The sequence below is a fragment of the Xenopus laevis genome, chromosome 8S (genome assembly GCF_017654675.1).
Source record: "Xenopus laevis strain J_2021 chromosome 8S, Xenopus_laevis_v10.1, whole genome shotgun sequence".
NCBI lineage: Eukaryota > Metazoa > Chordata > Amphibia > Anura > Pipidae > Xenopus > Xenopus laevis.
In genome coordinates, this window is record NC_054386.1 from 32,872,152 (window position 1) to 32,899,646 (window position 27,495).

Sequence of the window (27,495 nt, forward strand, 5' to 3'; positions counted from 1 at the left end):
CATAAAATGTTACAATTTAAGTATATACATTTTTACAGAATATAAGCCTATTGCAACAATGTTTTTGTAAGCTGTGTCAAATTTCTATTTCTCAGATGAGTCTGATCAGCCCAGTAGGTGGATTAACATAATTACCTGCTGCTTTGGATCGTTCTGATGTATATATTATATGCTAAATGTTCTGATTGGGTTAAATGTTTTTATGGGCTGGGCCGAGTGGTTTATTAACGGTGTTGGGGGTGGGTTTCCCTATGCTTCTGAGGAAGTGGCGAGATGCCACGAAACGCGTAAAGTGTGGGGGAGGTCATGTCCACATATGTACTGCACGGATGATTTTACCATTACTTTTTCAATAAAGAAGGTGTGATTTTTCCAAACCACCTGTGTGCTCCATATTCCTAATCGCTGAAGTTATGTACAATACGTCTGGATCCGGGGACGCTTTATATGTTGTAGCACTGGTGGAATAGGACCCGTGGATGTAAGAGGGTGAGTGCATGCGGATTGAAATTTACACTAAACAGGGTATGGTACACAGACCTCATCAGGTTATCAATTGCCAGACCTTGACGATTACCACTCATACCAAATCTATTAACACAAGGCCCAATCAAACACCCAAATTTGGCTATGCTCCAATAGACTGTTGAGAACGAATGGTGGACTAGGCAGGGGTTCTCACAGAATGCAATAAATATAATTTTACAGGCCCGCAAGCAAGTCTATGACTAGAGCATACCATAGGGTCTGGAGAACTTTCCTTGCTTGGTGCAGTTAGAAAAGCATCCACTGGGAAAACATAAACACAATGAAGTAGGTAGAATTCCTGGCAGAGGGGTTCCAGAAAGGACCAGGTTTCCGCTCTCTAAAGACACAAATATCCACACTGGCGGTACTAACACACACCAAATAAGTAGGTGATCCCACAGTACAACAGTTCATCAAGCGAGTTACCAGAGCCAGACCTCCACTTAGAGAACCACTGGCAACTTGGAGCTTACCACTCATCCTAACAAGACTACAGCAACCGCTATGTGATCCATTAGCGACGTGGACTCAAATGGGTATACTTGAAGTTACCTTCTTAATTGCAATCACATCCGCAAAACGAGTATTCGAGATGGCAACTCTTTCCTGTAGGGAACCATGGCGTACTCTCCATCAGGATAAAGCAATACTGGGGTTTCCATCCAAAAGTAGTAACAATGTCACATGAACCAGGATATCATTTTACCCTCCTTCTGCCCAAATCCTTCTAATGAGAAGGAGAAGAAACGACATAAACTGGATGTGGTCCGGGCGCTTCCCATTTACCTTAAGAGCGGCTGATTACAGATGCTCAGACGCTCTCCTTGTATCCTATTCCACAACACACAACACAAGGGTAAAGCTGTGTCAAAGAGGACTATCACCCATTAGCTAGTTGACACTATAAACAAGGTTTAGGACACTAACAGGACACGCAGACCATTTGCAGTAAAGCCCATTCTACAAAGGCACAAAGCACATTATGGGCTCTGCAGAACATAGCTACACCAGAACAAATGTGCCAGACGCCTACTTGGGTATCACTCAACACATTCATCGAGTTTTATAAGTTGAACATTTATGCTTCTCAACTGGCTGCGTTTGGCCAAAGTTCTACAGGCCGAAGTGGCATAAAAGATAAAATCAGACCAGTTATTGAAGTTACCCACCTATGAAAGGGACAGCTTTTGGATGTCCTGTAACGTCTGCACTGACAGGAGGGCCGACTAGAGAAAAAGAGATTTTATACTTACCTTAAAATACCTCCCAACATTTTGGAAGTAAAAAGAGGGACAAAAATTTATATCCGCACGTAGCGCAGCAATTTTTTTGACCACACCCCTTTCTGTGGCCACACCCCCTAATTACCATGTTCGTTTTACAAAATTTGGCAGTTTATGAAAGTTTGAAAATATTTCTCCTTATCTAAACTGTGTTTTTGTGTCTCAAAATTGTTACAAAGTATCTTATTTGCACCTGTTAGATCAGTGATCCCCAACCAGTAGCTTGTGAGCAACATGTTGCTCTCCAACCCCTTGGATGTTGCTCCCTGTGGCCTCAAAGCAGGAGCTTATTTTTGAATTTCTGGGTTGGGAGCAAGTTTTGGTTGCATAAAAACTAGGTGCACTGCCAAACAGCTTTAATGTAGGTTGACAATTCACATAGGGGCTACTAAATGGCCAATCACAGCACTTATTTGGCACCCGAGGAACATTTTTCATGCTTGTGTTGCTTCCCAACTCCTTTTACTTCTGAATGTTGCTCACGGGTTCAAAAGGTTGGGGATCCCTGTGTTAGATGTTCTGTGCTCTCTGCTAAAAGCCAATTAAGTGAGAAACTTTGTTTCTTTTTCTGGCTGTTCAGTGCAGAGAAAAGAGGGACTTTCCAGTACAAATGAGGGACTGCAGGTTGAGCTGTCAAAAGAGGGACTGTCCCTCCGAAAAAGGGACAGTTAGGAGGTATGCAGTAAGTCCCACCCAGGCTGATTTTAGTACGGTCTGATTTATGGTTGCCAGGCCCGGATTTGTGGAAAGGCCACCTAGGCCCGGGCCTAGGGTGGCAGGATTTTAGGGGGTGGCATGCTGCCCAACCACACCCACATTGGTTCAAAAACACTGGGGATGCGCTGGAGATACCATAATTTTTTTTAAAATTTCCCGTGCACAAATCCCCCTTGCTCCTGTCCCCCTGGAGGGGCCAGGGGCGACAAACAGTAGTGGGCCTAGGGGTGCCTACTATGTAAATCCGGCCCTGATGGTTGGTGATGGGCAGGTGGTCTAAATGGCATCTCTCACAGCCCTCAGCAGAAATATTTCACCACCCTGCTTTTACAACCAGGAGCAGAACCCATAACAAATCTTTGACCCAGTTCTGCTGTTGCTCATAAAGGGATTTGATATTTACCGGAAAATCCTTTTCTAGTAGGCCCTAACTGTCAGTGCAGTAAGTCCCACCCAGGCAGATTTTAGTATGGGCACAGGGACCTCTTTCTCGGTATCCTTTCTACCTGTGTCTCTTGGCCTTCCTTCTATCTGTACTATCTCCACCAACTGTGATAAATGGAACTGATTTGCCCCATGGAACAACAGCCCCATGGAACATGCGCATCACATGGAGCAAAAACTCCCCTAGTTGTCATTCTGCTCATTAAATGGAGGTGCTAATCAGTTATGGGTGCTGCAGGCCAACACTCCCTTCCACTCCCTGCTTGGATTGAAATAAAGCTGGCTACACACTGACTGACTGACCTACATCTCCAAATCTGTAGAATATACACAAAGTATACATATCCCAGACAGTCACGTGACACCAACATTTTAAAGGGGGTTGTTCTTCAAAATAACATTTAGGATGATGTAGCGAGTGAGACTGAGACAATTTGCAATTGGTTTTTAATTTTTGCGATTTCTGAGTTATTTAGCTTTTTTATTCAGCAGCTCTCCAGTTTGCAGTTTTAGCAATAACATGGGCAATAACCATACACAGAACATTTGTTTACTAGATGGGGTCAGTGAACCTGCTTGAAAGCTGGAAAGAGAAAAAGAAGGAAAATAACTGACAAACTATAAAAAAAAAGAAATAATGAAGACCAAATTGAAAAGTTGCTTAGAATTAGCCATTCTATAACATGCTAATAGTTAATTTAAAAGTGAATCGCCCCTTTAAGTGCCAAGGGAAGCAAGTCCCTGCCCTGCAAAGCTTACAATCTAAATTAGACAGACAGTTGACCTGAGCTTCAGTCACAATTACAGTGTGAAGTATTCCTTCCGTCTAAGCCCCTGTGTAACTGCTCACAAAGCTTTATAGGGGTGATATAGTTGAAAGCCTTACAATGGAATTGCTCTGTAAGGGAGTGTCCTACTCGTCCATTGGCGCTGCAACTCACTTTCTTGCCACAAGGAGACGCCAATCGGCTGCTCTCAGGGTGCTCGCCGCTTGTTGTCGTTTCCGTCCCCTTCCACTGGGTGGCGCAGCGCACCTGTAAGCGGTCCCCAGTGTACGGACTAGCCGCTGGGCGGAGCCGAATCCGTTTGGATCCCAAGTGAGCTTCCCGGGAAGTTTCAAGCGTCCGCCAACGTGCTCCGGGAGGTACCACTCGCTATCCAGACAGGGGGAGAGAGAGGTGGAGAGCGGCAGTCCCAGAGGTCAGCAGGGCAGCGGAATAACCCCGGGGCAATAGTGACAGTGGGGAGGGCTGTAGTGTGCAGTCCTTATGGGTCGGGGCAGGAGTAAGTGACTGAACAGGAAGTCAGAGGTGCAAAAGGTATTACTTCCCCCTCCCCAAACGCTTTAAAGGAGTCTTCGCAGGTAAATCATATGGGGGACCCTCTAAACTTTGGAAATCAGAGATTTTTCATGAAACTGCTTATTAGTTAAATGTCCTCATGGTACCATGATACATCTTGCCCCCCCCCAGCAGTCACATGCTGTGCTTCCTGTATAGTTCCACATCTGACTTTGCTCATGGACTTTTATACCTTTTTTATGTGTCCCACCCAAAAGTATTGGCTTCTGGTGCCACCCTGGTCTCTAGGTTTAACCTTAGGTGTAAATGAGATGAATATGACTGTTCCCTGCACTTCTGACTCCTGAAATAATGTAGCAGAAAGCAGCTCATACAAGGACGGTGTTATCCGACCCATACGTATGGGCTGCTGGTGCCATTTGATCGGATTATCTCTAGGTTTAAAGATGGATGTAATTGTGATTAAGCACTTCTGACTCCTGAAATAATGTATCTGTTTCTATTGCCTGCGCTCCTGAAATTATGTAGCGAGTCAGGTGCTGGTGGTGCCATTGCATCTGATGGTATCTAGGTTTAAAGTTAAGTGTAAATGTATTTGAGCTTAAAGCCAATCTCTGTCTCTATTCCCTGCACTTCCGACTCCTGAAATAATGTAGGTGATACAAGGCAGGAGGGTGTCCGACCCAGAAGTATGGGCTGTTGTGCCATTAGATCTGATGGTCCGTAGGTTTAAATCGGGGGTCCCCAACCTTTTATACCTGTGAGCCACATTCAAATGTAAAAAGAGTTGGGGAGCAACACAAACAAGACAACAATTCCTGGAGATGCCAAATATGGGCTGTGATTGGCTATTGGTAGCACTGGCAGCCTACAGGAGTCTCGTTGGCAGTACATATTGTTTTTATGCAACCAAAACTTCAATCTCAAAGTCAGAAATTTAAAAATAAGCACCTGCTTTGAGGCCACTTGGAGCAACATTCTAGGGGTTGGGGAGCATCATGTTGCTCACGAGCCGCTGGTTGGGGACCACTGGTTTAAAGTAATTTGTAAATGTAATTTAGAGTAAAGGCAATGTCTGCTGTTTCTATTTCTGCACTTCTGACTCCTAAAACAATGTAGCAGAAAGCAGCTGATACAAGGTAGGTGGAAAGGACTTTGGGAGGCAGGTATTTTTACAAGCGAGTGTACTGATGAGGCTGATGCCTATATAAACCCTGGCCTGCAGCCCAGGTTGGGGTTCAGTTTGGGTACTGATCTATGTGGCTAAAGAATAACCTTGTTCGCTCCTTCTCTGACTCCTCCTACTGCCGCACAAAAAATGAACATTTGTTGTTTGTGGCCCCTCCTATAGCCCAAGAGCCCCCCCTGCTGCTGGGGCACAGAACCGGATCACATGGGGAAAGGTCAGGGCTGGTTATTAAACGGGAACTGTCACTTGTACTAAAAATCCAGCAAACGGCACAACAGTAAGGATTTGCCATGGCACCTTTGGGAGTTATTCGAAGCATTGGCTCTGGTATTTATGGGATCTAACCTTAAGGGTCAGCGGGAAGGATGCCCCGGGGAAGGAATATTCTGGGCACACAATAAGTTATACTCTCATACTGTACTGTCTAAGGGAAACAATATGGCACATTCCTCCCATATCTATAAATACAAATATACAGAGAAGGAATGTTCTGGCCACTTACTATAATTGGCACTTAATGCAAATTAAGATTAAGTACCCATTTTATAAATTGTAATGCTTCCTGTTTAAATATTGACATTTATACATTGCAGGCTGCAGAAGTGAGAAGTTTTGTCTGTTAGTCTGTGTGCAGAAGAATGTTCATACCTGGCCGGTACATTTCAGTTTTAGGTTCCTGGGAGGGAAGATGGGTATTTGAGGTATGAGTTAATTGGCAGAGGGAAAAGCAGTTGGTCAGGGACCAGCAAACACACTGGGCCACTGTGCAAGGAGCAGTTGGATTGGCTCCCAGTATGGCAGCGCCTAGTTCAGGAAGCAGATTCAGGAAATGACTGTGTGTCGGCTCACAATTTCCCTAACCTGTGGTTTTTTTCTTCTTTTTTTTGTCCCTTGCTTTGTCCTAAACAGCATCGCCCTACCCCAAACTGTGACTGATAAACGTGCATCTATATACATGTCTAAATATTGATTTACAGACAAGGAATGCTCTTGGCACACAATAAGCTGTACTGTCTAAGGGAAACTATATGGTACCTCCTCCCATATGTATGAATACTAATATACAGAGAAGGAATGTTCTGGGCACACAATGAGCTATACCCTCATACTGTACTGTCTAAGGGAAACTATATGGTACCTCCTCCCATATGTATAAATACAAATATACAGAGAAGGAATGTTATGGGCACACAATAAGCTATACCCTTATACTGTTCTGTCTAAGGGAAACAATATAGAAGCTTATCCAAAACATGTTTATTTATATTTGGTCAGTAAGGGTTTCACTGCTGTATTATTATTTATTTTTATTGAATCTTATAATAACCCAGCAATAGACATTTCTTGCAATAAATTGGCATGACTATTTCAAAACGAGTAATTAAATATAGTATATTAACCATAACTAGTAATAACTAGTAATTCAACTCTGTATTAAACAGACTATTAAATAGTAGTGCATGAGCTCCCTCTCCTGGCTGGTAAACCATAATTCACCCTTTGAGATTTGTATTTGATTGACAGAACTAGTCCTTGTGTAAAGATTGGGTTTGTTAGCACAAGCAAATGTCAGAGTTAATGATATTTAACTTGTAAATGGTTGCTTTATGGTTGATATGTACAGTATTTATAATTGAGTCCTACACTGCAGCAACTTTATTTTTCAGTAAATAACAGGGCAAGACTGCTGCTTCCAATTGGGATTAGATGGTATCAGAAAGTATCTGTGCAGCCACTGGGACAGAATGTTCTGTTAAACAGATAGTTAGAATCTCAGCTGCCATAAAGCAGGGCAGAACTGCTGCTTCCAATGGGGGTCAAATATGATCTGTGCAGTCACTGGGACAGATTGCTCTGTTATACAGATAGCTAGAATCTCCGCCATAAAGCAGGGCAGGACTGCTGCTTCCAACGGGAATCAGAAAGGATCTGTGCAGCCACTGGGACAGAATGCTCTGTTACATAGCTAGAATTCCAGCCATAAAGCAGGGCAGAACTGCTGCTTACATGTGCCAAGGTGACAGAATGCTCTGTTTTTGGATAGCCGTATTAATATACAGTCGTATATTAGCACACAACTGGCTATAACATTTCATATTTGCAGTGAAAGAGCGTGAGAAGCCCAAACACAATTTACACTTCCTTGTAAATACAATGGCATGAAGGTAAAATCTGACTTTCCTGCTTTGGATCTTACTATAGGTATATTTAGTCAAAGCAAGTCTATTTAGGGATGTTCTGACCTCCAGTTTTATGATTGGTTGAAAGCTTGTGGTGGCTTTTCATAGGTTTATTTCATGAGTTTTGAGGTTTGCTCACATATGATACAAGGCCATTTTTTCTTATGGTATGTAACTCCTGTCTCCCAGGTCTCTCACTGGATGGAGTTCAGAAATGCGGGGCCCCCAGAGCTCCTGGACCCCGACTTCCAACAGCAGCTGGAGGACTCCCGAGACCATCTTAAGCGGGAGATCCAGAGAGAGCTCAAGATAAAGGAAGGGGCGGAGAACCTGCGCAAGGTATCCACGGATAAAAAGCATCAAAGCCATGTTGAGAGTCAGCTGCGAGCGTCCAACCGGCACCTCCAAGAGCTCCATCAGCAGCTGCAGGAACTTAATGGGAGGATTGTCATTATGGAGAAAGACCGAAAACAAGGTTTCTGGAATATTCTTATATTTCTGTAGGAGAAATCAAAGTCCCAGAGTATCTGCACCCATTTGTTTAGCCAGAAAGATGGAATGGAGATCTGGAGGGTGGTCTGGGCAGTATAAGGGAACAGTAGACTTGGCCATGGCCTACAAAGAGTCTGCAGGCAGGAGAAAATAAGGAAGCAGAATATGGTTGAATGGAATAAGCAGTTATGGAATAATCAGGGGGTAATAAAACCTTATGGACGGGATAGGGACTAGGATTAGGTAGCAAAGGGATGATGTTATCAGGAGGCATCAAAGGTATGGGAGAGTGTGGTGGCAAGCAGGATCTGAATGGGAGCAGAGGACAGCAATGCCATGGCAACTGGTGGAGGCAGGAATGGAATTGGAGAAGGTTATAGTGATTAGGAATCGAATGGCAGCAAGTAGAAGTTATTAGGAGATAGGTTGGCGAAGGATAAATGAATGGAGTGGGAAAGGGTGGCAGTGATTGGATCCTGGAAGTGGAATAGAGTTGGAAAAGGTAGTGGAATGGGAGGGAGTGCCAGTCATTTGGTACTGGGTTGGAGTAGGGGGGTAGCATAAGAATGGCATGAGTACCAGTGACTGATTAGGAAATAGGTGCAGTAGTATGGAATGGAATGAGAGCAGATGGCAGCAGTTAGGGGCTGGTTTGGATTAGGAATCATGAATGGGCTTGGGTTAGTTGTCGGTACACAGGAATGTGGTCAGGGCAGAATGCTGGAATGATATGGTGATGGGGAGTGAATGGTGTTGGAATAGGGAGTGAGCATTAAGGATGGTGCAGATTTTTACAAGAAGGGGAGCAGACGGCAAATATCCATGTAGAATATAGTAATATCCGTGAACTTATTATAAACTGAGACCAGTGTTGTTGAAACAATGTTCCACTGTGACCCAATGTTTTCTAGATGGCACAGTGTCCCCTGATCCTTGCATATGGGATAAAAGTTTTGACCCCTGGCAACGAAGGGTGGAAGCCCTGAAGAGGCAGTTGCACATAGAAAACAAGGTGAAGCAGGGAGCAGAGAACATTATCCAGATGTTTTCCAATGGGACCTCCAAGGTGAGTGAACACAACAGAGCTGACTCTCATGGGCTTGGTATGATCTTATGAGCTATAAGATGCATTTTCTCCATTGTCACTTGGTGGACACAGGAACAGTGGGTATAGCTGGCACCACTAGGAGGCAGGACACAATAATAAAAATAAACTAGTCCCTCCCTCCTCCTGCTATACCCCCCTCTGCAGACAGATGGCTCAGTTTCGTTGTGTCCTCAGGAGGTTAGGACATTTTAGAGCTCTTGTCTCAGGAGTTAATTAATTATGTATTTTTATTTTGTTAATTGCTTTTATTTATCTGTATTCTTGACACTTCGTCACACTATTGAAGATGGCTGGGACAACTACACTGAGTAGATTGTCCTAAAGCCCATCTTCCAACAGGATTGTCACCGGGGTCTTAAGTGCAACCGGCCCAGACCACCCAGGATAACACTCCCCCCTTTTGTCTTATCAGGGGAGGCTTCTGTGGCCGGTAGATGGGCAGAAGTTTAGCCAGTACCCAGGTAAGTGGCTAACCCCTATCAGACCTGCCCTAGCTGCATGTCACCCCAGTTATGCAGCAGAGGGAATGTGTCCCAAGGAACATTAGGTAAGGAGAGGGCGCAACATTAAGCAGGAGAGATTAATTCGGCAGGGGAGTGGTACTTAGATCTCCTGCACTAGCTTTCTGGAGGCTAAAATTAGAGCTGTTTTTTCCCCTCTGCATTGGTGCCAAACACACCGGCGCGTTCTCTCATGTGAACCCGGAAGAGCGGGTCATCTCACTCTCTCACTCTCTCTCATCTGAACCTTCTCACTCTCTCTCATCTGAACCTTCAGATGACAAAAAGCTCAAAAAAGAGACGGCACTTCTGAAAAATGGGATTTATTCGAGTTCCTGCAAAAAAACCTTACGCGTTTCGGGAGTTATCCCTTAGTCATAGGTCAAGAGTTCACTTGTTACAACTGAATTATTTATACACAAGATGATGACGCCCTCTATTGGGCTATCCATAAAATTCCAACTTTATTTAGATCCCTTAAAATCTGAAACGAAGTGAAGCATAAAAACATATTAAAAGGAGAATTTCCTGAAAACAGTGTTCATTGGGTAATTAAAAACCAAACAAACTATCGAGACGGCTTCTGTAGCTGAAGTAGTACGGGTATCCTGCCTCTCTGGTGAAAATCACTAGCCACTAGAGGTCTAGAGTCCTTGCTATTTAAATGCGGCTTAACAGATATATTCAAATGCGGCTTATCAGAAATATTCAATAGGGGCCCTTATAACAAACTTATTAGAACAGATAACTGATATCATGTCTATAATTTAGACCATTCGATTGCCCCCTCATATGCTAATTTGTATATGGGCCGGTGGGAACAGTGGAAACAGTCTTTGGATGTGCTAACCCCTTTCGTGATCACATTATTTGGTATGGTCGGTACATCGATGACCTGCTATTCATATGGGATGGCCCTTCCAATTTAATTGACGAGTTTCATCGGTATTTGAATACAAATCACTATAACCTTCAACTATCACTGACACATCACAAGGAAACTATCACTTTCTTGGATCTAACTCTTAAAGGGAACACAAGCACTAACCGTATAGACACTGAAGTCTTTAGGAAATCAACGGCCGGTAACACAATTTTAAAATATAATAGCTGTCACCCTAAACATACTCTTAAACAGTATCCCTTACAGTCAATTTGTCAGATTCCGGAGAAACTGTAGTCAGAACGACACATTTGATCTTCAGTCACAACAGTTGGGCCATAGACTACAGGCTAGAGGATACCCCAAACATCTCATAAAAAGTGCATATGAGAAGGCTAAAGTTAAGCCAGCATTGAGCAAGGAGAAAAAAGATGAAAGTCGGTCGACTCAGGATTGTGTTGATCCAATTAAGCCAGATAAACAGAAAATGTTTTTCGTCACTGAATATAGTGAGGAGTTTGGCCATATCAGTAAGATCATTAAAAAATACTTACCTATACTGAATGGTGATGCGAAAATGTCCGAAATCTTGGCTCAAACTGAGGTGAAATGTGTCCCAAAAAAAGCCCCAACTCTAGGGAATATGTTGGCACCGAGCTTAGTTTCATCAGTTCCTTCTAAAGAGGCAGGGAACACATATTATACTGTACACCGTTTGTTTGTCATGAAACTATCCCCGACTCCCAACTGCATAAGGTGTACAGTGAATGTTGCTACGTTACTACACACGTTGTGGGACTGCCCTAAAATCCAGCCGTACTGGGTCAATATAACTACTTGGTTGTCAACTAAAATACCTGGCTGGGGTAGGGGTGATGCAAGGAATTGTTTACTTTCCATTGACTTGGGGGATTCTTTGGACACTAGTACTCTGCACTTTGTTACGAAAGCTTTGTTCCAGGCCAGGAGGCTTATCACACTGCATTGGAAAGACCCCTTACCCCCGACACACTTGGAATGGATAAAAGCTATGGATGGCTTAGCCAAATTGGAACGCACCATTCTGGACAAAAGGGGTCAACTATTGAAATATATAATTCTTTGGCGGCACTGGACTGGTCTGGGTTGGGTGGGCAATGAACCCGAGGTTTAGGCTGGGTTATGCTGATTTGTTAAGCGTATTCCGGGGTGGTACTGGATTACATTGTTACTTTGAAATGTATTGGGGTGTGCGCACTTTTGAGCAAACAATTTGTGTTTGTGACCTTGACAGTCTATTTTCTCTGTTATCATATGCGATTGTTCAATAAAGCTTCTTTGAGTAAAAAAAAGAGGCAGGGAACTGGTTAAAAGTAAAGGGTACTTACAAATGCGGGGCGAACGTCTGTAAGACATGTCAAGTGGTTTCAGTCGGGCCTGATTTTAAATCTAATGTATCAGGACAGACTTTCAAGAACACTGGTTTCTACAATTGTAATACGAGGAACGTGATATATTTACTGGAATGCAGCTATTGCAACAAACAGTATGTGGGCCGTACATCCCGCATGCTGAAAGAAAGGGTAAGAGAACATATTAGAAGTATCAATAATGGAGAGGAGAACACTCCGGTAGGTAGACATTTTAAGATATGTTCACCTAATGGTCTAAAAGACCTAAAAGTGAAAGTTATTGAAAAAGTATGGGTCCCCATTAGAGGCGGGGACATCATTCACAAATTAAACCTCAGAGAGGCGTTCTGGATCCTTAAATTGGATACAAGGATCCCGAATGGTAAATTATAGACATGATATCAGTTATCTGTTCTAATAAGTTTGTTATAAGGGCCCCTATTGAATATTTCTGATAAGCCGCATTTGAATATATCTGTTAAGCCGCATTTAAATAGCAAGGACTCTAGACCTCTAGTGGCTAGTGATTTTCACCAGAGAGGCAGGATACCCGTACTACTTCAGCTACAGAAGCCGTCTCGATAGTTTGTTTGGTTTTTAATTACCCAATGAACACTGTTTTCAGGAAATTCTCCTTTTAATATGTTTTTATGCTTCACTTCGTTTCAGATTTTAAGGGATCTAAATAAAGTTGGAATTTTATGGATAGCCCACTAGAGGGCGTCATCATCTTGTGTATAAATAATTCAGTTGTAACAAGTGAACTCTTGACCTATGACTAAGGGATAACTCCCGAAACGCGTAAGGTTTTTTTGCAGGAACTCGAATAAATCCCATTTTTCAGAAGTGCCGTCTCTTTTTTGAGCTTTTCGTGGAATCTACAGTGGGGACACTGCTGGACTGTGCACCTGAATTGCGAGGGGGGAACGGTGAGCTGTGCGGTCCTTATCTCTTTCTTTACGTATTGTTCTTCAGATGACAACCTTTTTCCCAGGGAGGCTTCCGTCAAATTTTTAGCTTCTGCCACAAGGAACCTTTATGCTCCAAGTGCAAGAGCCTGTTTCGGAAACCCCGGGAGCCAGTCCTCTGGTAATCCAACCCCCCCTGACGGATTCCCCAGCCCAAGCTGCCCCTCCTGAGTGGGCGTCCCAATTGGCTTCCAGCATTCCTAAATTGGCCCTGTCACTAGACAAGCTCCTTTCCCATCTAGACAACTCTAAAGCCAAGCCCTCCAAGCGCAGGGCACGCTCTCCATCTGAGGGACGAGTGTGAAGAGGAGTCCAACTCTCCTTCTCCCCTGTTACCTGATTCTGGTGACGAGCAGGCACTTTCTTTCTTGAAGCAATCGACTCCCTGATTGTTTCAGTCCTGGAAACCTTACATCAGCAGGAATCTGGAACTAGCTCCAGTTCTACTCCTCGCCTTTTCAAACGCCAGAGTAGATTCTCCCCTTCTTTTCCCTCCCACAACCAATTTGATCAGCTCATACAGCAGGAGTGGGACAAACTAGAGCGACATTTCCAGGCAAACAAGTAGTTTTCTCAAGCTATACCCCTTTTCACCTGAACAGAAAAGTCTTCTCCGTCAGTGGACGCTTCGGTGTCACTCCTTTCTAAGAACACAGCTCTACCAGTTCCAGATGCAGAATCCTTTAAGGACTCGATGGACAAGAAGCTGGAGGGATTCTTACGATCCCTATTCTGCGCTTGAGGTACTTCCCGACCAGTATTGGCCTCGGCGTGGGTCAGTAGAGCTATCCAATCTTGGTCAGACTCTCTATGTGGAGCCATTTCCACAGGAGTTCCCCAGCATGAACTCTCCCAGTTAGCATCACAGATCAAAGAGGCCAATGACTACTTATGCGAGGCATCGCTTGATGCAACCCAGGTCATTAGCAGAACTTCTGCTCTAGCCGTGGCCGCTTGCTGCTCCTTATGGATGAAACTCTGGGCAGTGGACCTCTCTTCCAAGAAGTCTGTAACCTCTATTCCATTCAAGGGCAAGCTTCTATTTGGTCCTGATCTTGACAAGATCATGGGGCAAATTCACTAAGCACTGAAGCGCCTAACTCTAGCGTGAATTCGCTAGCGTTGGGCATTTTCGTTACTTCGCAAATTCACTAACGGACGCTGGCGTAACTTCGCTAGTGTAACTTCGCATCCTTACGCCTACGAATTTGTGCAACGGACGTAACTACGCAAATTCACTAACGCACGCATTGTTCTGAACGCTACCTTTTACGCCAGACTTCCTTCGCCACCTCAGACCAGGCGAAGCACAATAGAGTAGATAGGGATTCCTTCAAAAAAAAAAAAAAATTTTTTCTAAGTCCCAAAACATGCTGGCGTTTTTTCTTCATTATGGGTCATAGGCTGAAAAAGATCGAAAAAATTTTTGGGGCTCCCCCCCTACATTTCCTAACTCATGGCAACTTAACTATACAGTGGGCACATGTGTAGGGCAAAATAAAAATTGTATTTGATGTTTTTAAGGTTTCCCAGGCTTGTGTAGTGCTGCTACAAATACTTCCATTGAAATTTGAATTTGGCGCTGTATGCAAATTAACCATCGCTAGTGTAACTTCGCTTTGCTTGGTGAATAAACGCTAGCGCAACTTCGAAACCTTACGCTACCCCTGAGCGCAACTTCGGATTTTAGTGAATTTGCGGAGCGCTGGCGAAAATAAGCCTGGCGAGGTGCGGCAAAGCGGACGCCAGCACAACTACGATTTTTAGTGAATGTCCCACTATAAGTCAAGCAACCAAGAGTAAAATCACCTTGTTGCCCCAACCAAAGGCGCGCTCTTCCTTTCGTAGGGGAAGATTTTTTTCGTGGCCCCCAGAACAATGGCGCAAGATCATCCCCGGCATTCATCCGCAGGATGAGGACGCTTCGGAGCAAAGCCTAGATCAACTTGGCAGTCACAAAAGCGGCCAGCAAACCTGCATCTGCATGACTATGTTCCACTGCTCTCAATCGAATCGGTTGTAGGGGGGAGATTACATCACTTCGCCGACGCTTGGCTGACCCTGACACAGGATTCATGGGTTCACAAGTTTGTAATCCGAGGCTACCACTTAGAGTTTGCCTCCCTCCCCACTGTTTCTTCATGTCCTGGTTCCCTCAGGAACATCACAAATCTCAGGCAACCTTCTTCAATCAAACGTCATTGTGCCGGTACCGCCTCAAGAAAGATTCAGGGGCTACCACTCAAATTTATTCGTAGTTCCCAAGAAGGACGGCTCAGCTCGCCCAATCTTGGACCTCAAGGAACTCAGCAATTTCATCCGACCATGGAGTTCAATATGGAATCTCTGAAATACGTCATTGCGGCAATGTCTACCGGTCAATTCCTTGTATCCCTCGAAGGACGACTACCTTCATGTACCGATTTTCCCACCCCATCAGAGGTTTTTGCGGTTTGTCTTTCAAAACCAACACTATCAGTTTACAGCTCTTCCATTCAGACCAACCTCAGCTCCTCGATTCTTTACCAAGATCATGTCGGTAGCCACTGCGCTCATCCGCATCTCAGGGGTGTTCGTAACACCATACTTGGACGACCTATTAATCAAAGCACTGACCTTTGCAGAGGCCCAACAGGAACTTCAGGTCACCATGGACAAGCTACAGGAGCTGGGCTGGTACCTCAACCTGGAAAAGTCCTCACTGATCCCGAATGAATCGATGATATTTTTGGGGATGTTCTTCAATACGCAGACACAAGCTGTCTCCCTCCAGACAAGGTTAATCACTTATGGACCCTAGTATTGTCCCTTTTGTCGAGACGACTCACACAGCCAAATTCTGTATGAAGGTGCTAGGAGTCATGGTTTCGACCACAGAAGCAGTTCCCTTTGCACAACATCACCTCAGGGAGGGTCATACAAGACTTGAACATATCTTCACTGGTGGACCCAAACCAGTCATTTAACCAGAGGCAGACCCTTCGGAGTCCCCCAGTGGCGCCTCCTCACAACAGACGCAAGTCTTTCTGACTGGGGAGCAGTACTAGAGGGATGCTCAGCACAGGGTCTCTGGACACCAGCAGAGAAACTTATCCACATCAATCTCCTAGAGATTCGGGCAATCCGTCTAGCATTAGTCCACTTGCAACAAGAGCTAGTAGGACAGGCAGTGAGGATTCAGTCCGACAATGCCACAGGGGTAGCATATATAAATCAAGGCAACACAAGAAGCAGGAAGGCGTTAAACGAGGTGGGACTCATCCTCTGGGCAGAGACCCACCAGTCCCAACTATCCGCCATCTACATACCAGGACTCTTAAACTGGGAGGCAGATTTTCTCAGCAGGCAGTCCCTGGATCGGGGCGAATGGTCTCTAAACGACAGGATTTTTCAAGAGATCACTCAAAGATGGGGGATACCAGAGGTGGACCTCATGGCATCCCACCACAACCGAAAGGTACCACTCATCTTCGCACAATACAGAGATCCCCTTCCTCTCCTTCCCAGAACAATCAAGAAGCTGCAGAGGGAGAGCACCACTCTCATTCTCATAGTTCCAAGGTGGCCTTGTCGCACCTGCTTCTTGAACCTCATGAACCTCTCTGTGGAGGAACCATGGAGTCTACCATCCACACCAGATCTTCTATCACAGGGACCAATTCATCACCTATGCCCAGAAAATCTCAGATTGACGGCATAGTTTCTGAGACCGATATACTAAGAAAAGAGGGATACTCTGATGCTGTGATCCTTACCATGCACGCAGCACACAAGCCTGTTTCCACCAGAACCTACCACAGAGTATGGACTATCTATCAATGATGGTGCCAAGACCATGGAGCCGAATTTCAGAAATTTTCTACTCCCAATCTACTGGCCTTCCTTCAGGAAGGTCTCTCCATGGGACTCTCCTTGGGATCCCTGAAATCTCAAATATCTGCGCTTTCTATTCCAAAGACACCTGGCCTTACTTTCTGAGGTCAAGACCTTTTTATAAGGGGTAGCACACGCCAAGCCCCCTCTCCGAGCACCCGGTGCCCGCTTGGGACCTCCCTCTTGTTCTGTGAACTCTCCAAGGACCTTCATTTGAGCCATCAGCTTCAGTCTCCCTTCAGTGGCTCACGTTGAAGACAGTGTTTCTCCTGGCCATACCATTAGCACGGAGGATATCAGAGCTGTCAGATCTCTCCTGTCCATCTCCTTTTCTGACCTTCCACCATGATAGGGCGGTCCTCCTCACAGTTCCGTCTTTCTTGCTCAAATTTCACCTACACCAGCAAATTACCATTCCTACCTTCTGTCCTTCTCTCTCCAACTCCAAGGAGGTGGCTCTTCACTCCCTTGACCCTGTCAGGGCTCTCAAGTTTTATCTTCATCGAGTTGCGGACATCCGCAAATCGTATGCACTTTTCATTCTTCCTACAGGTCCCCGTCGGGGCACTCCAGCCTCTAAGACATCGATTTCATGCTGGATCAAACCGGTAAATCAAAGGGCCAACACAGCACACCGTTTGTCACCCCCAGTTAGTCTCGGGGCACACTTCACCAGAGGAATGAGTACGTCCTGGGCTTTCCGGAACCAAGCTTCAGCTGAAAAATTCTGCAAGGCTGCCACGTGGACATCCATTCATATATTTGCCAAATTTTACCAATTTGACACCTTTGCGGCATCTGACACCCGCTACGGCAGGAAGGTTCTTCAAGCTGCAGTGGCTGGTTCCACCTAGGCCTCTCTTCCTGCCCATATATTCAAGGATCAGCTTTGGTAAGTCCCCACTGTTTTTGTGTCCCCCAAGTGACAATGGAGAAAAAGAGATTTTGTGTACTCACTGTTAAATCTCTTTCTCTTCAGTCACTTGGGGGACACAAGACTTCCGTCCCTGGATTGAGGCCATTCACTCAGACATGGCTGTTTTTTTTTTGTATATAGTTCTATTTTTCTATTAGTAACCTCCTGTTCTTGCTTTGGTACAAACTGAGCTGTCTCTGTCTGTAGAGGGGGGTATAGCAGGCGGAGGGAGGGACTAGTTTATTTTTATTATTGTGTCCGGCCTCCTAGTGGCATTAGCTATACCCACTGTTCCTGTGTCCCCCAAGTGACTGAAGAGAAAGAGATGTAATGGTAATGAGTACACAAAATCTCTTTTTCACTGGCAGCCATTGGCCATAGCTTTGCAACAGCTTCCAGGCTGCCGTTTGAGATGGTTTGAGATGAAGTCAGTCGGCTGTTGTTCAGTAATCCAAGAGGTCTGGTTCTGTTAGCTCTGCCTCCAGTAATTTTATCGAATGGCTACCGTGCCCCAAGTACTTCCTTTATGGCTTTGCTGTTGCCTCCTATAGGATCGGAAGCTCCTCTGTACAGCCCAGCAGATGCTTCAGGACAGCCGGATAAAGACGGAGTTATTGCGCATGCAGATTGTGAAGCTCACCCAGGCTCCCGGTACAACCTGTGAATCCCAAGAGGTCTCTGAGTCCCTGTCCCCTCCGGAGCTGCGCATAGAGGAGCTCAGGCATCACTTGCAGGTGGAAACGGCAGTATCGGAAGGAGCCAAAAATGTGGTTAAACTACTTGGAGGTCGGCGACTGCAAGACCGCAAGGCCCTGGCTGAGGTTTGAAAAGATTAAATCCTCTCCTTACCTACTCTTGTACAATAGTATCCGTAATATTTGCACCACTTTATTTCTAGGCCCAAGCTCGACTACACGAGTCCTGCCAAAAGATTGACCTTCTGCGCCTGTCGCTAGAGAGGTGCCTGGCAGAACTTCCCTCTGATCACCCAAAGCAGCAGCTCATCAAAGAAGAACTGAAGAACTGTCCAACCACAGTGAGGAGTAAATATCCAGGCCCCAGCCACCCCTTAACTTCACTCATTAAACCCACAGCGCTCACAGGTATTTCAATTGAAATTATACATGAAACCGACAGGAAAAAAATTAATTCAGCCAATAGCCATTATCTGGAATAGCTTGGGGTAGCCAATACCAGATTCATTTTATTGTATTAGTCTCCTTTCTGTTCCATAAGGGACTCTGGAAATTCATCTGTTGGGCTGCCAGGATCTTCTAGAGACCGTACCTGGCCGTTCTCGAACGGCTTCCGTTCAAGGGAGTCCTGGCGAGTCCAAGAACTTTATTCGCTACCGACCTGGAGGAAGCACCCATGGATGGGGGGGATCAGGCCGACACTTGCGGTCTGATGAGCACTCTGGTTAGTTCTGAACTTTATATGTTGTGCTGATTAAGTTCCTTGGACTCTCTGAATTGTTTTTTTTTCTCTCTGTTTTTTAGGAGATGTCATGTGTGTCTTGAAGGTCGATAATAAGCAGGTGGCCCACACCAGCTGGGGGCCTGTTCATAATCAGTGCTGGGACCAGCGATTCACCATAGAGTTGGAGAGGGTGAGTGTCTATGGTGAGGTGCAATAGGTGCACACCTTGTTGACCCACTAGATACTGTTCTTCAGCCACAGCAATCGAGGCAAGTTGCCATCGATAAACCATAGTGTTAATGCAGATGTGGAAGTTGGTTTTATTTTGATTTTTGGCCTTCAGTCACGGGAGCTAGAAATCGCCGTCCACTGGAGGGACTGGCGGGAGCTGTGCGCAGTACGCTTCCTGCGCCTGGAAGACTTCCTAGATAATGAGCGCCATGGAATGTGTCTGCAGCTGGAACCCCAGGGGAAGCTGTTTGCAGAGGTGAGACCAGGTGGCAGAGGTATAGGACTGAGGAGGAGGGTGCATATCTAACCTGTCCACTGTTCCTTTAGGTCATGTTCTGTAACCCAGTGATTGAGAGAAGGGGCAAAGTCCAGAGGCAGAAGCGGATATTTCCCAAGCAGAAAGGTAAAAGCCTTTCACATTGACAAGGAGAACCGTATTTATCTGCACACTTCTATCATGTTCTATCATGGTGGGAGCACCCATGATTGTTTAGATCAGCCAAACTTCTTCAAAAAATTCACGGATTCACAGATGTAGGATGCGTCATTAGACCCGACACTCCTTTTTGAGTTGTGAATTTGAGTTTTCTTCTCCTCTTGTTACCAGGGAAGGACTTCCTTCGGGCCACTCAGATGAATATTAACTTTGCGACATGGGGGCGGCTAATGATGAGTATTTTACCTCCATGCGGTGCCATGACCACGTTGAGCCCTCCTCTTACCATTCACACTACCACAAACTCTCAGCCGTATGTAGCAGGTGGCAGGTTAGTACTGAGCTGTGCATAGGTCCACTTACCTGACAATAGAGAGCATTTTGTGCCTTAGACATTTGCATTGTGCAAGAGCATAATTACTGCATACCTGCCCCCTCCAGGAAAGCACCCAGTGCTACTACCACCCTCATGGAGAAGAGAAATTGACTAGGCTCCTTCTCCTCCTCCTCCCTGGGCTGATAATATCCCTTTAAAGTGAGAGCACTGTTGCAGTCTCTCTCTCTCTCTCTGTCTCTGTCTCTGTCTCTCTCTCTCTCTCTCTCTCTCTCTCTCTCTCTCTCCAGTTCATGGTATTGACCTATACGTTATTTCTGATGCAGCGATTTCCCTGTCAAAAAATTATTCAGTGAAGAACAATCACCAAAGCCTCCGCCTAAACCTCCACGACTCTACCTGAATTCAGACGGCATGACTCCCTCCCCTGTGGAATCTCCTGGCAGAGCGGCAGGGAAGGTGAGCGCAGGGGACGGTCATGTTGCATATCGAGTGTATGGTTGTAGGATTTATGGCATTCTCTCTCGCTCCTTACATGCCTTCTGTCTTTGTTTCAGAGCATGAAGCGTATCCACGGGGAAGACGGTGGGGCACAAAGCAACGCTGAGCTCACTAAAGTGCATAGGTCAGCTGTTGGGCTGTTCTCTCTGAATTGTGCCCTTTCTCCCTTGCCTACTCAATTTAATATCCACTAGCTCCTATTGACCCAAATAGATCATTGAATGGCTGTCCTCTAAGGATTGGGGTAAAGGATAAAATTTAGCGGTTTTGAGTGACCTGTCCCCGTTTTTAGGTTGCCCAGGATAAGGGGTCAGAATTGGCAAAACAACTCCTTGACACTGCTCTGTTTTCAGGCTATATTGTCCCTATTAAAGGGCAGTGGAAGAGCAGTGGTTGGTGATGTTGAACATTTTGTCCGTGGGCTTGTGATGAACCCCTGTGCCATTGTCCTTACAGTAACATTAAGGAGGGCATAGAATGATTTTTGTTGAGCAAATATAAGATTGGTTTCTGTGGGTTGCTAGACCTGGAGTCTGTGCAGGGCAAAGAAAGCCCCAGTTGTTCCATTAACTCATCCCTGTTCTATTTTATTGCAGAAGAACAACTCTACAGGTGGAAGATTTTACCTTTATATCTGTCCTCGGTCGGGGGCATTTTGGCAAGGTACATAGCTCAGACTGAAAGGCTAGGGCTGTATTAAATGGATGCGGCCATATTTTTTCCCTAGACATCCAGCTGAACACCTCTTCTAGTGGAACCACTTCCCAGGTCATGTAATTAATAAAAACTTGTTTCATGTGTAGAAAGACCAGCATTATTATCATCCAGGAGCACCATGTTGTGGAACAGATTTCCAGACCCCCCACCAAGTTGTGAAATATGTCCCCTAAGGCCACCATGTTGTGGGGTGCGTCCTTGGAGACCTCCGTTTTGTAAAACCCTTTGCATTTTTTACATGTCAATGCATTCACCCACTTTCCATGGCAGCTGAAGGCCTTTATTTCTTGTTTGGCATACTCTGAACAAAATGGACAGGGCGAAGTGACTTGTCCTTTATTTCAGGTGCTTCTGGCGCAATTTAAAGAGACTGGGAAAGTCTTTGCGATTAAAGCCCTGAAGAAGCGAGACATTGTGAGCAGAGATGAGCTGGAAAGGTTAGTCGGGAAAAAAATTGGTGCAGGACTTGCTAGTCTTTTTTTTTCCCCTTAATAATTGTACTATGGAATCCTTCTATTTGTATAGCCTGCAGTGCGAGAAGAGGATTTTTGAAGCTGTTAATTCCTCCAGACACCCTTTCCTGGTGAATCTGTTTGGTTGCTTCCAGACCCAGGGACACGCGTGCTTTGTGATGGAATATATGTCCGGAGGGGACCTCATGATGCACATACACAGCAATGTCTTCTCAGAGCCAACAGCAAGGTTGGCAACAGTTAAACTTCTTTATAAAGGTCTCAGGCTTCTTTTTGGGGTGCTTATTTTGTTTTAGGGGGAATTAATCTCTCCAAAGGGAGATCTTCTCATTCGGTGGGGTTGCAAAACAATCAGATTTCTCTAGACTGGCCCTTCCTATCAGTGCAAACACTGTGGGGTTAAGTATACACCTCCGGAGGCAGGACAGAAGAAAAAAATAGAATCTCGACTCCTCCCTCTCCATATAAGCTCCTGATTCCCCTCAGTTTTTTCTTCTGTCCTACTTGGAGGTTAGGACCACAATTTTTTTTATTCCTTCTTTTTCTTTCAGTTTTTTATCATTTTACATCCTAAAGAAGGAGCTATCTAAGAGCAGGAGGCATCCTAGCTCAGATCACACAGGTTTCTGTGCGAAAATCCTCAGCCTCATACCAGGAATGGTTACCTATGGGGCACAGCCACTCTCTTTCAAAGACGAGTGTTGCTGCTGTTGCGCTGGATCAGGAGGACCAAGGACACAAACGCGATATAAGGAACGCACAGTCTAAGGAGAACTTCCAGGTTTCGGAAGCCCTTGGCGCCAAAACGCAGCTTATAAGCGTGTGCGCCTTACAAGTGATGCGCTTGCAGGCGCCATCTTGTTTCTTACTGCGCACTGGAGCAGAGCTACAAGCTGCAGAGAGGCGCAAGGTAGGAAATTAATTCAGCACAAGGGTATTAACCCAGGCTGTTTTCCCTTTGGTGGCTAATATGATAAAAATCCTTTAGGCTCCTGGGTTTAGCAACTGCATTTCCCAGTACGAATGCCTGCATGGCAGTGGGACGCGCTTACAAGAGCCATCTTGGTTTTTCTCACTGCGCACGGAGCAGTGGCGGGACGAGAGAACAGCAGAGAATAACTGCTGACACATAAGCCCAGATTATTAAACCACAGCCCAAGGGTTTTAACCCAAGCTGTATGTTGTTATGGGGAAAAGGCATTCACACAATCACTCGGTGGACATTACCTCACACCCTGTCCCCGGGCAAGACATGGACCTCACCCCACTGGACAGTAATAACTACAGATGCCAGTCTTGACAGGTTGGGGGGCAACTAGGCCATATCAAACATGCCAAGGGACATGGTCATCAGCAGAATCAAAACTACCTATCAATGTGCTAGAGATCAGAGCAATATGGAATACCTGCTTCATTGGTCCCGGGAGTTGACAAACCAGCCACTCCGAATTCAATCAGACAATGCCACAGCGGTAGCCTATCTAAACAAACAAGGGGGCACACGCAGCAACAGGGCAATGCGAGAGGTAGCGCAGTTCCTCAGCTGGGCAGAACTACAGGTTCCGGCCATCTCTGCAGTTTTCATTCCCGGAGTGCTAAACTGGGAGGCGGATTACCTCAGCAGACAGTTGATAGACCAAGGAGAATTGTCACTTCACCCAGAGGTCTTCCAACACCTGGTAACCACATGGGGCCTGCCAGACCTAGACATGCTAGCGTCCAGACTCAATTCCAGGATGCCTATGTACTATGCCAGGTCGCAGGACCAAGGGCAGCATATGTAGACGCCTTAGTCATACCTTGGACTTTCAACAGTTACATCTTTCCCCCTCTAGCTCTCTTACCAAGACTGATACGCAAAATTCAAAAAGGAGTGGAGACGATTCTAATCACTCCAGATGGCTGAGGGGAGCATGGTATTCAGACATCATCAATGTGTCAGCAGCTCCAAGTTAAAGTTATATTGTTGTGAATCTCTTCTCGCTCTTTCTCTGCTATCCTTCTATTCTTCTAACTGAGCTGACAGACTAAACTGAGGGGAATCCGGAGTAGGAGCTTATATGGAGTGGGAGGAGTCGAGATTCTATTTTTTTCTTCGGTCTTGCCTCCGGAGGTGTATACTTAACCCCACGGTGTCTGCACTGACAGGAAGGGCCAGTTAGAAAAAGATTTTCCGGTAAGTTGAAATTCCTTATTTTTACCCGATTTGGCCATCAACATGCTTAGATGATCCAATTATTGGGTCATAATAGGGCCTAGAGAGACCCATTGGGAGAGGACTGTTGGTTCTTGTCTAACATGACTTCCATTCCTAGTAAGTTTTCGTCAAGAAGGTCATCAGAACGTTCCCATACATAGGGTCTTGGTCTAAGGGGGCAGCATTTATTGGCCCAAGTATCTTGAGCTACTGTGTTCGACATCCAGCTTCCTTCTCATTCTATGTACTGCTTATCAAACCATTCATTCTTCTGAGACGCAAGTGGTCTTCCATGTACCCCTTGGATGCTGTTACTATTGAACAGCATGGAAGCTTCTTACAGAAATAGATTTTTTTGGATTCTAAATGTTTGAGAGTGTGGCATGTGTGTAACAGTCTCTTTCTGGCAGGTTCTATTCGGCCTGTGTGGTGCTCGGCCTCCAATTTCTTCACGAGAAGAAAATAATATACAGGTACTGAAGCCACAACAGAAAATATTCTCTTGTAACTGGCTTCCTACTATTGCATACAAATATCAATATGCTTGTTTTTTATGTATATGTTATTCCAGAGACCTGAAGCTAGATAACCTCCTGATGGACTCAAGCGGATTTGTGAAGATTGCCGACTTTGGCTTGTGCAAAGAAGGTGAGACTTAAATCAGTGCCCCAGCTTGGTGTTGGGTTGTTGGGTTGTGGCTACTAATGGAGTAGTTACAAGCATTGAACTATTATAGGCATGGGGAATGGAGACCGTACCAGCACATTTTGTGGAACCCCTGAATTCCTGGCTCCGGAGGTCCTGACTGACACGTCGTATACATACGCTGTGGACTGGTGGGGGCTTGGTGTTCTCATCTACGAAATGCTTGTAGGAGAGGTAAGGGCAAGCTGATAAAGAATGTTATGACATTTCATGCCCCCTTTAGTGACAATTAGTATTCATATATATGTTTAGAGTGTAAGTACGTCAGGGTCTTCCAATTTGATCCAAGTGTGCTTCCTGATACCAAGTCATGAAATAGTATTTTTTGCAGTCTGTCTCCACTCATAAGCCAGGAAGGACAACTGCCAACAGACAACTGGTCCAAAGCTGTGTTGATTCCATAGCTTTATGAAGTCAGTAGCATTGCCTCTACTGCTAGTCCTTAACACTGTCACTCCTGGGCCCCTCAGTCTGAAGTCTAACCTCACCTAGACTTCTACTGCTCCCATATTCTCTTCTAGATCAAGAACAACCCTCGGCTACCTACTTGTCCTAATCATTTCATCCCAGTACTGGGCAGTATACCTTTTACTTTAAAATGGCAGGCCAGGAAGAATATACTTGAGGGAAGGGGCACCTGTGGTATCCTCATTCTTCCAAAATGTTTCCTTGGCATTGGTATATATGTGTATCCTAATTTTGACCACAGCCCTTGTAGCTGGTTATTAAATTGTGCTCAGATGGGTGCAATCAAGGCTGCACATGGGTACCTATACTCCCTTCAAATCCATGCCATTTAACCGGTGCAACATCTAGCACCCATTAGTGCAACATGCAAAGGAGGCCACATATATGCTCTGCCTGGGCAGGTCAGGTGTAAGGTTCTAGGGCTTCTCTTGGCCTTCAGGTTGGGGAGCAACCGATAGATGGGCACACAGGGCTTGCAGTGTTTGGAGTATTAATGGCCAAAATGTTGCATCCATTTTTGTGTTTGGTGATGCACAAACCATTAGTAGATGAGCCCTTATGCCTCCTTAGTTCCATTTGGTCGATCAGTTTAGTACATGACCTTTGGAGCATTAAAGTAAAACAGGAACAAGTTGAGGATTGGTACCACAGGGCCAAATACCTGATTACTAGTAGCAGCTAAGCATTTAAAGATACAGGCAGCCACTTTGGGATGACACAGTTTCTATTTCAGTGTCCCTTTCCTGGCGATGATGAAGAAGAGGTGTTTGACAGTATTGTCAATGAAGAGGTGCAGTATCCTCGCTTCCTATCCACCGACGCAATCAACATTATCCGCAAGGTTTGACTTCACTTCTGATTTCCCCTTCTCTAGGAGCTCTAACTATGAGATTTGCAGCTCTACAGCATGGAGCTAGCAAACTCCATTGAATAGATGGCCTATGCCACCATGATGTAATAGTTTTACAGTCGTTTAGATCAGGGTCTCGCCAAAACCAAATAAAATATAGACAACTCAATTATGGTCAGGTAGGACCTCTTAAAGTAGTTCCATATGGATTGCTGATAATCAAGCCTGTGTTCCTCAGACCTTTAATATTTCTTCTGTTTAACCTTCTTTAGCTTTTGAGAAAGTCCCCGGAACGCCGTTTAGGGGCTGGTGCTGGTGATGCTGAGGAGATAAAGCCACAGCCCTTCTTTCAGGTACTGTAAATTCCTTTCAGCAGAGAATTGCCGGCTATCAGTGGTGCACCCTTAACTCTCTTTGCTCCCCACCCATTACAGGAGATGGACTGGGATGCGCTTTATGCCCAGCAGATGAAACCCCCCGTTGTTCCTGTATTAAGTGAACCCTTTGACACCAGGAACTTTGATGAGGAATTCACTGGGCAGAAGGCCATACTCTCCCCTTCTGATGACCCTCGTCCTCTGACTTCTGCCGATCAGATTCTCTTTCAGGATTTTGATTTTGTCTCTGAACTTCTCTTTGCTCCCTAGCAAGGCCCTTCTCTTTATTTTGCTTTACATTCTAAAACTACTTTGACTGCTTAAATCTTCAGTGAATGTATATCTCTGCACTTTGTTACTTCTTAAGTTATCTTAAAGGTCACCCCCATACCTCCCAGTTCTCTGTTCCTATTAATGTGATTAATTGAGACACTGACACTCCATCCCATTCTACCTACTCCAGGCTACTGGCCTGAAATTTAGGAAGACATGATGTCATTTAGGAGTGTGTGATGTCATCCTCTGCTGGCTGCTTTGTCCTGAAAACCTCTGCAAATTCTAACGAGGGAAAGCAGCCTGAAGCGTGTGAAGTAAAGGGTTTAATGTGAGTACAGAGTCTGCCTGTTTGGATGCTGTAAGTACAGGAGGAATCCCCCCTATCAGGAGCTGTAGCATTTTCTCCACTCCATACAGGTTTCCTTGTATCTTTCCCTTTAATAACGGCATTCCTCAGGTTTCCGTTATGGCATAAACAGGTACTGCTATTTGTTTGTGCCTGAATATGAAGTAAAGCAGTTACTGTAGCATCGAGCAGGACGTGGGAGATGTAGGAGGTTATTAGTCATAAATGAATATATGAAGAAGTAGACTCCATTTCTAGCCAGATGTAATGTAATATATATATATATATTTGTTAGACTTCGTTTCTGTTTTTACAGATTGATATGTTCGTTTATTTATCAATGTTTGTACGGGAACTAGAGGTGCAAAATATAAGGAACTTGTCCAGTGAAA

At 45.1% G+C, this 27,495-nt stretch overlaps 1 protein-coding gene across 4 annotated transcripts; it reads left to right on the top strand.

Annotated features, from left to right (window-relative positions):
• Positions 1 to 3,952: 3,952 nt before the first annotated feature.
• Positions 3,953 to 27,495, top strand: pkn3.S (protein kinase N3 S homeolog). 4 transcript variants are annotated; one of them, XM_018232671.2, is made up of 21 exons: positions 3,953 to 4,116; positions 7,832 to 8,117; positions 9,046 to 9,200; positions 18,325 to 18,594; positions 18,672 to 18,876; positions 19,010 to 19,192; positions 19,273 to 19,382; positions 19,536 to 19,679; positions 19,751 to 19,826; positions 20,031 to 20,190; positions 20,520 to 20,652; positions 20,751 to 20,818; positions 21,291 to 21,357; positions 21,757 to 21,848; positions 21,937 to 22,113; positions 24,492 to 24,554; positions 24,653 to 24,729; positions 24,818 to 24,960; positions 25,988 to 26,095; positions 26,377 to 26,457; positions 26,539 to 27,495. In XM_018232671.2, the coding sequence occupies exons 2-21, from the start codon at positions 7,844 to 7,846 to the stop codon at positions 26,749 to 26,751; spliced, it is 2,799 nt and encodes a 932-aa protein (XP_018088160.1). In that variant the 5' UTR covers positions 3,953 to 4,116; positions 7,832 to 7,843; the 3' UTR covers positions 26,752 to 27,495. The 4 variants fall into 4 exon arrangements, with proteins under 4 accessions (XP_018088160.1, XP_018088158.1, XP_018088159.1 ...); XM_018232669.2 differs by having other exon boundaries at positions 3,954 to 4,172; XM_018232670.2 differs by lacking the exon at positions 3,953 to 4,116 and adding an exon at positions 4,187 to 4,335.

Bases quoted from the DNA above. Each gene is read 5' to 3' on its own strand.
- pkn3.S (XM_018232671.2), top strand. From the start codon at position 7,844: ATGGAGTTCAGAAATGCGGGGCCCCCAGAGCTCCTGGACCCCGACTTC. The intron at 9,201-18,324 runs GTGAGTGAACAC...TGCCTCCTATAG, and splicing joins TTTCCAATGGGACCTCCAAG to GATCGGAAGCTCCTCTGTAC. The intron at 26,096-26,376 runs GTTTGACTTCAC...AACCTTCTTTAG, and splicing joins CAATCAACATTATCCGCAAG to CTTTTGAGAAAGTCCCCGGA.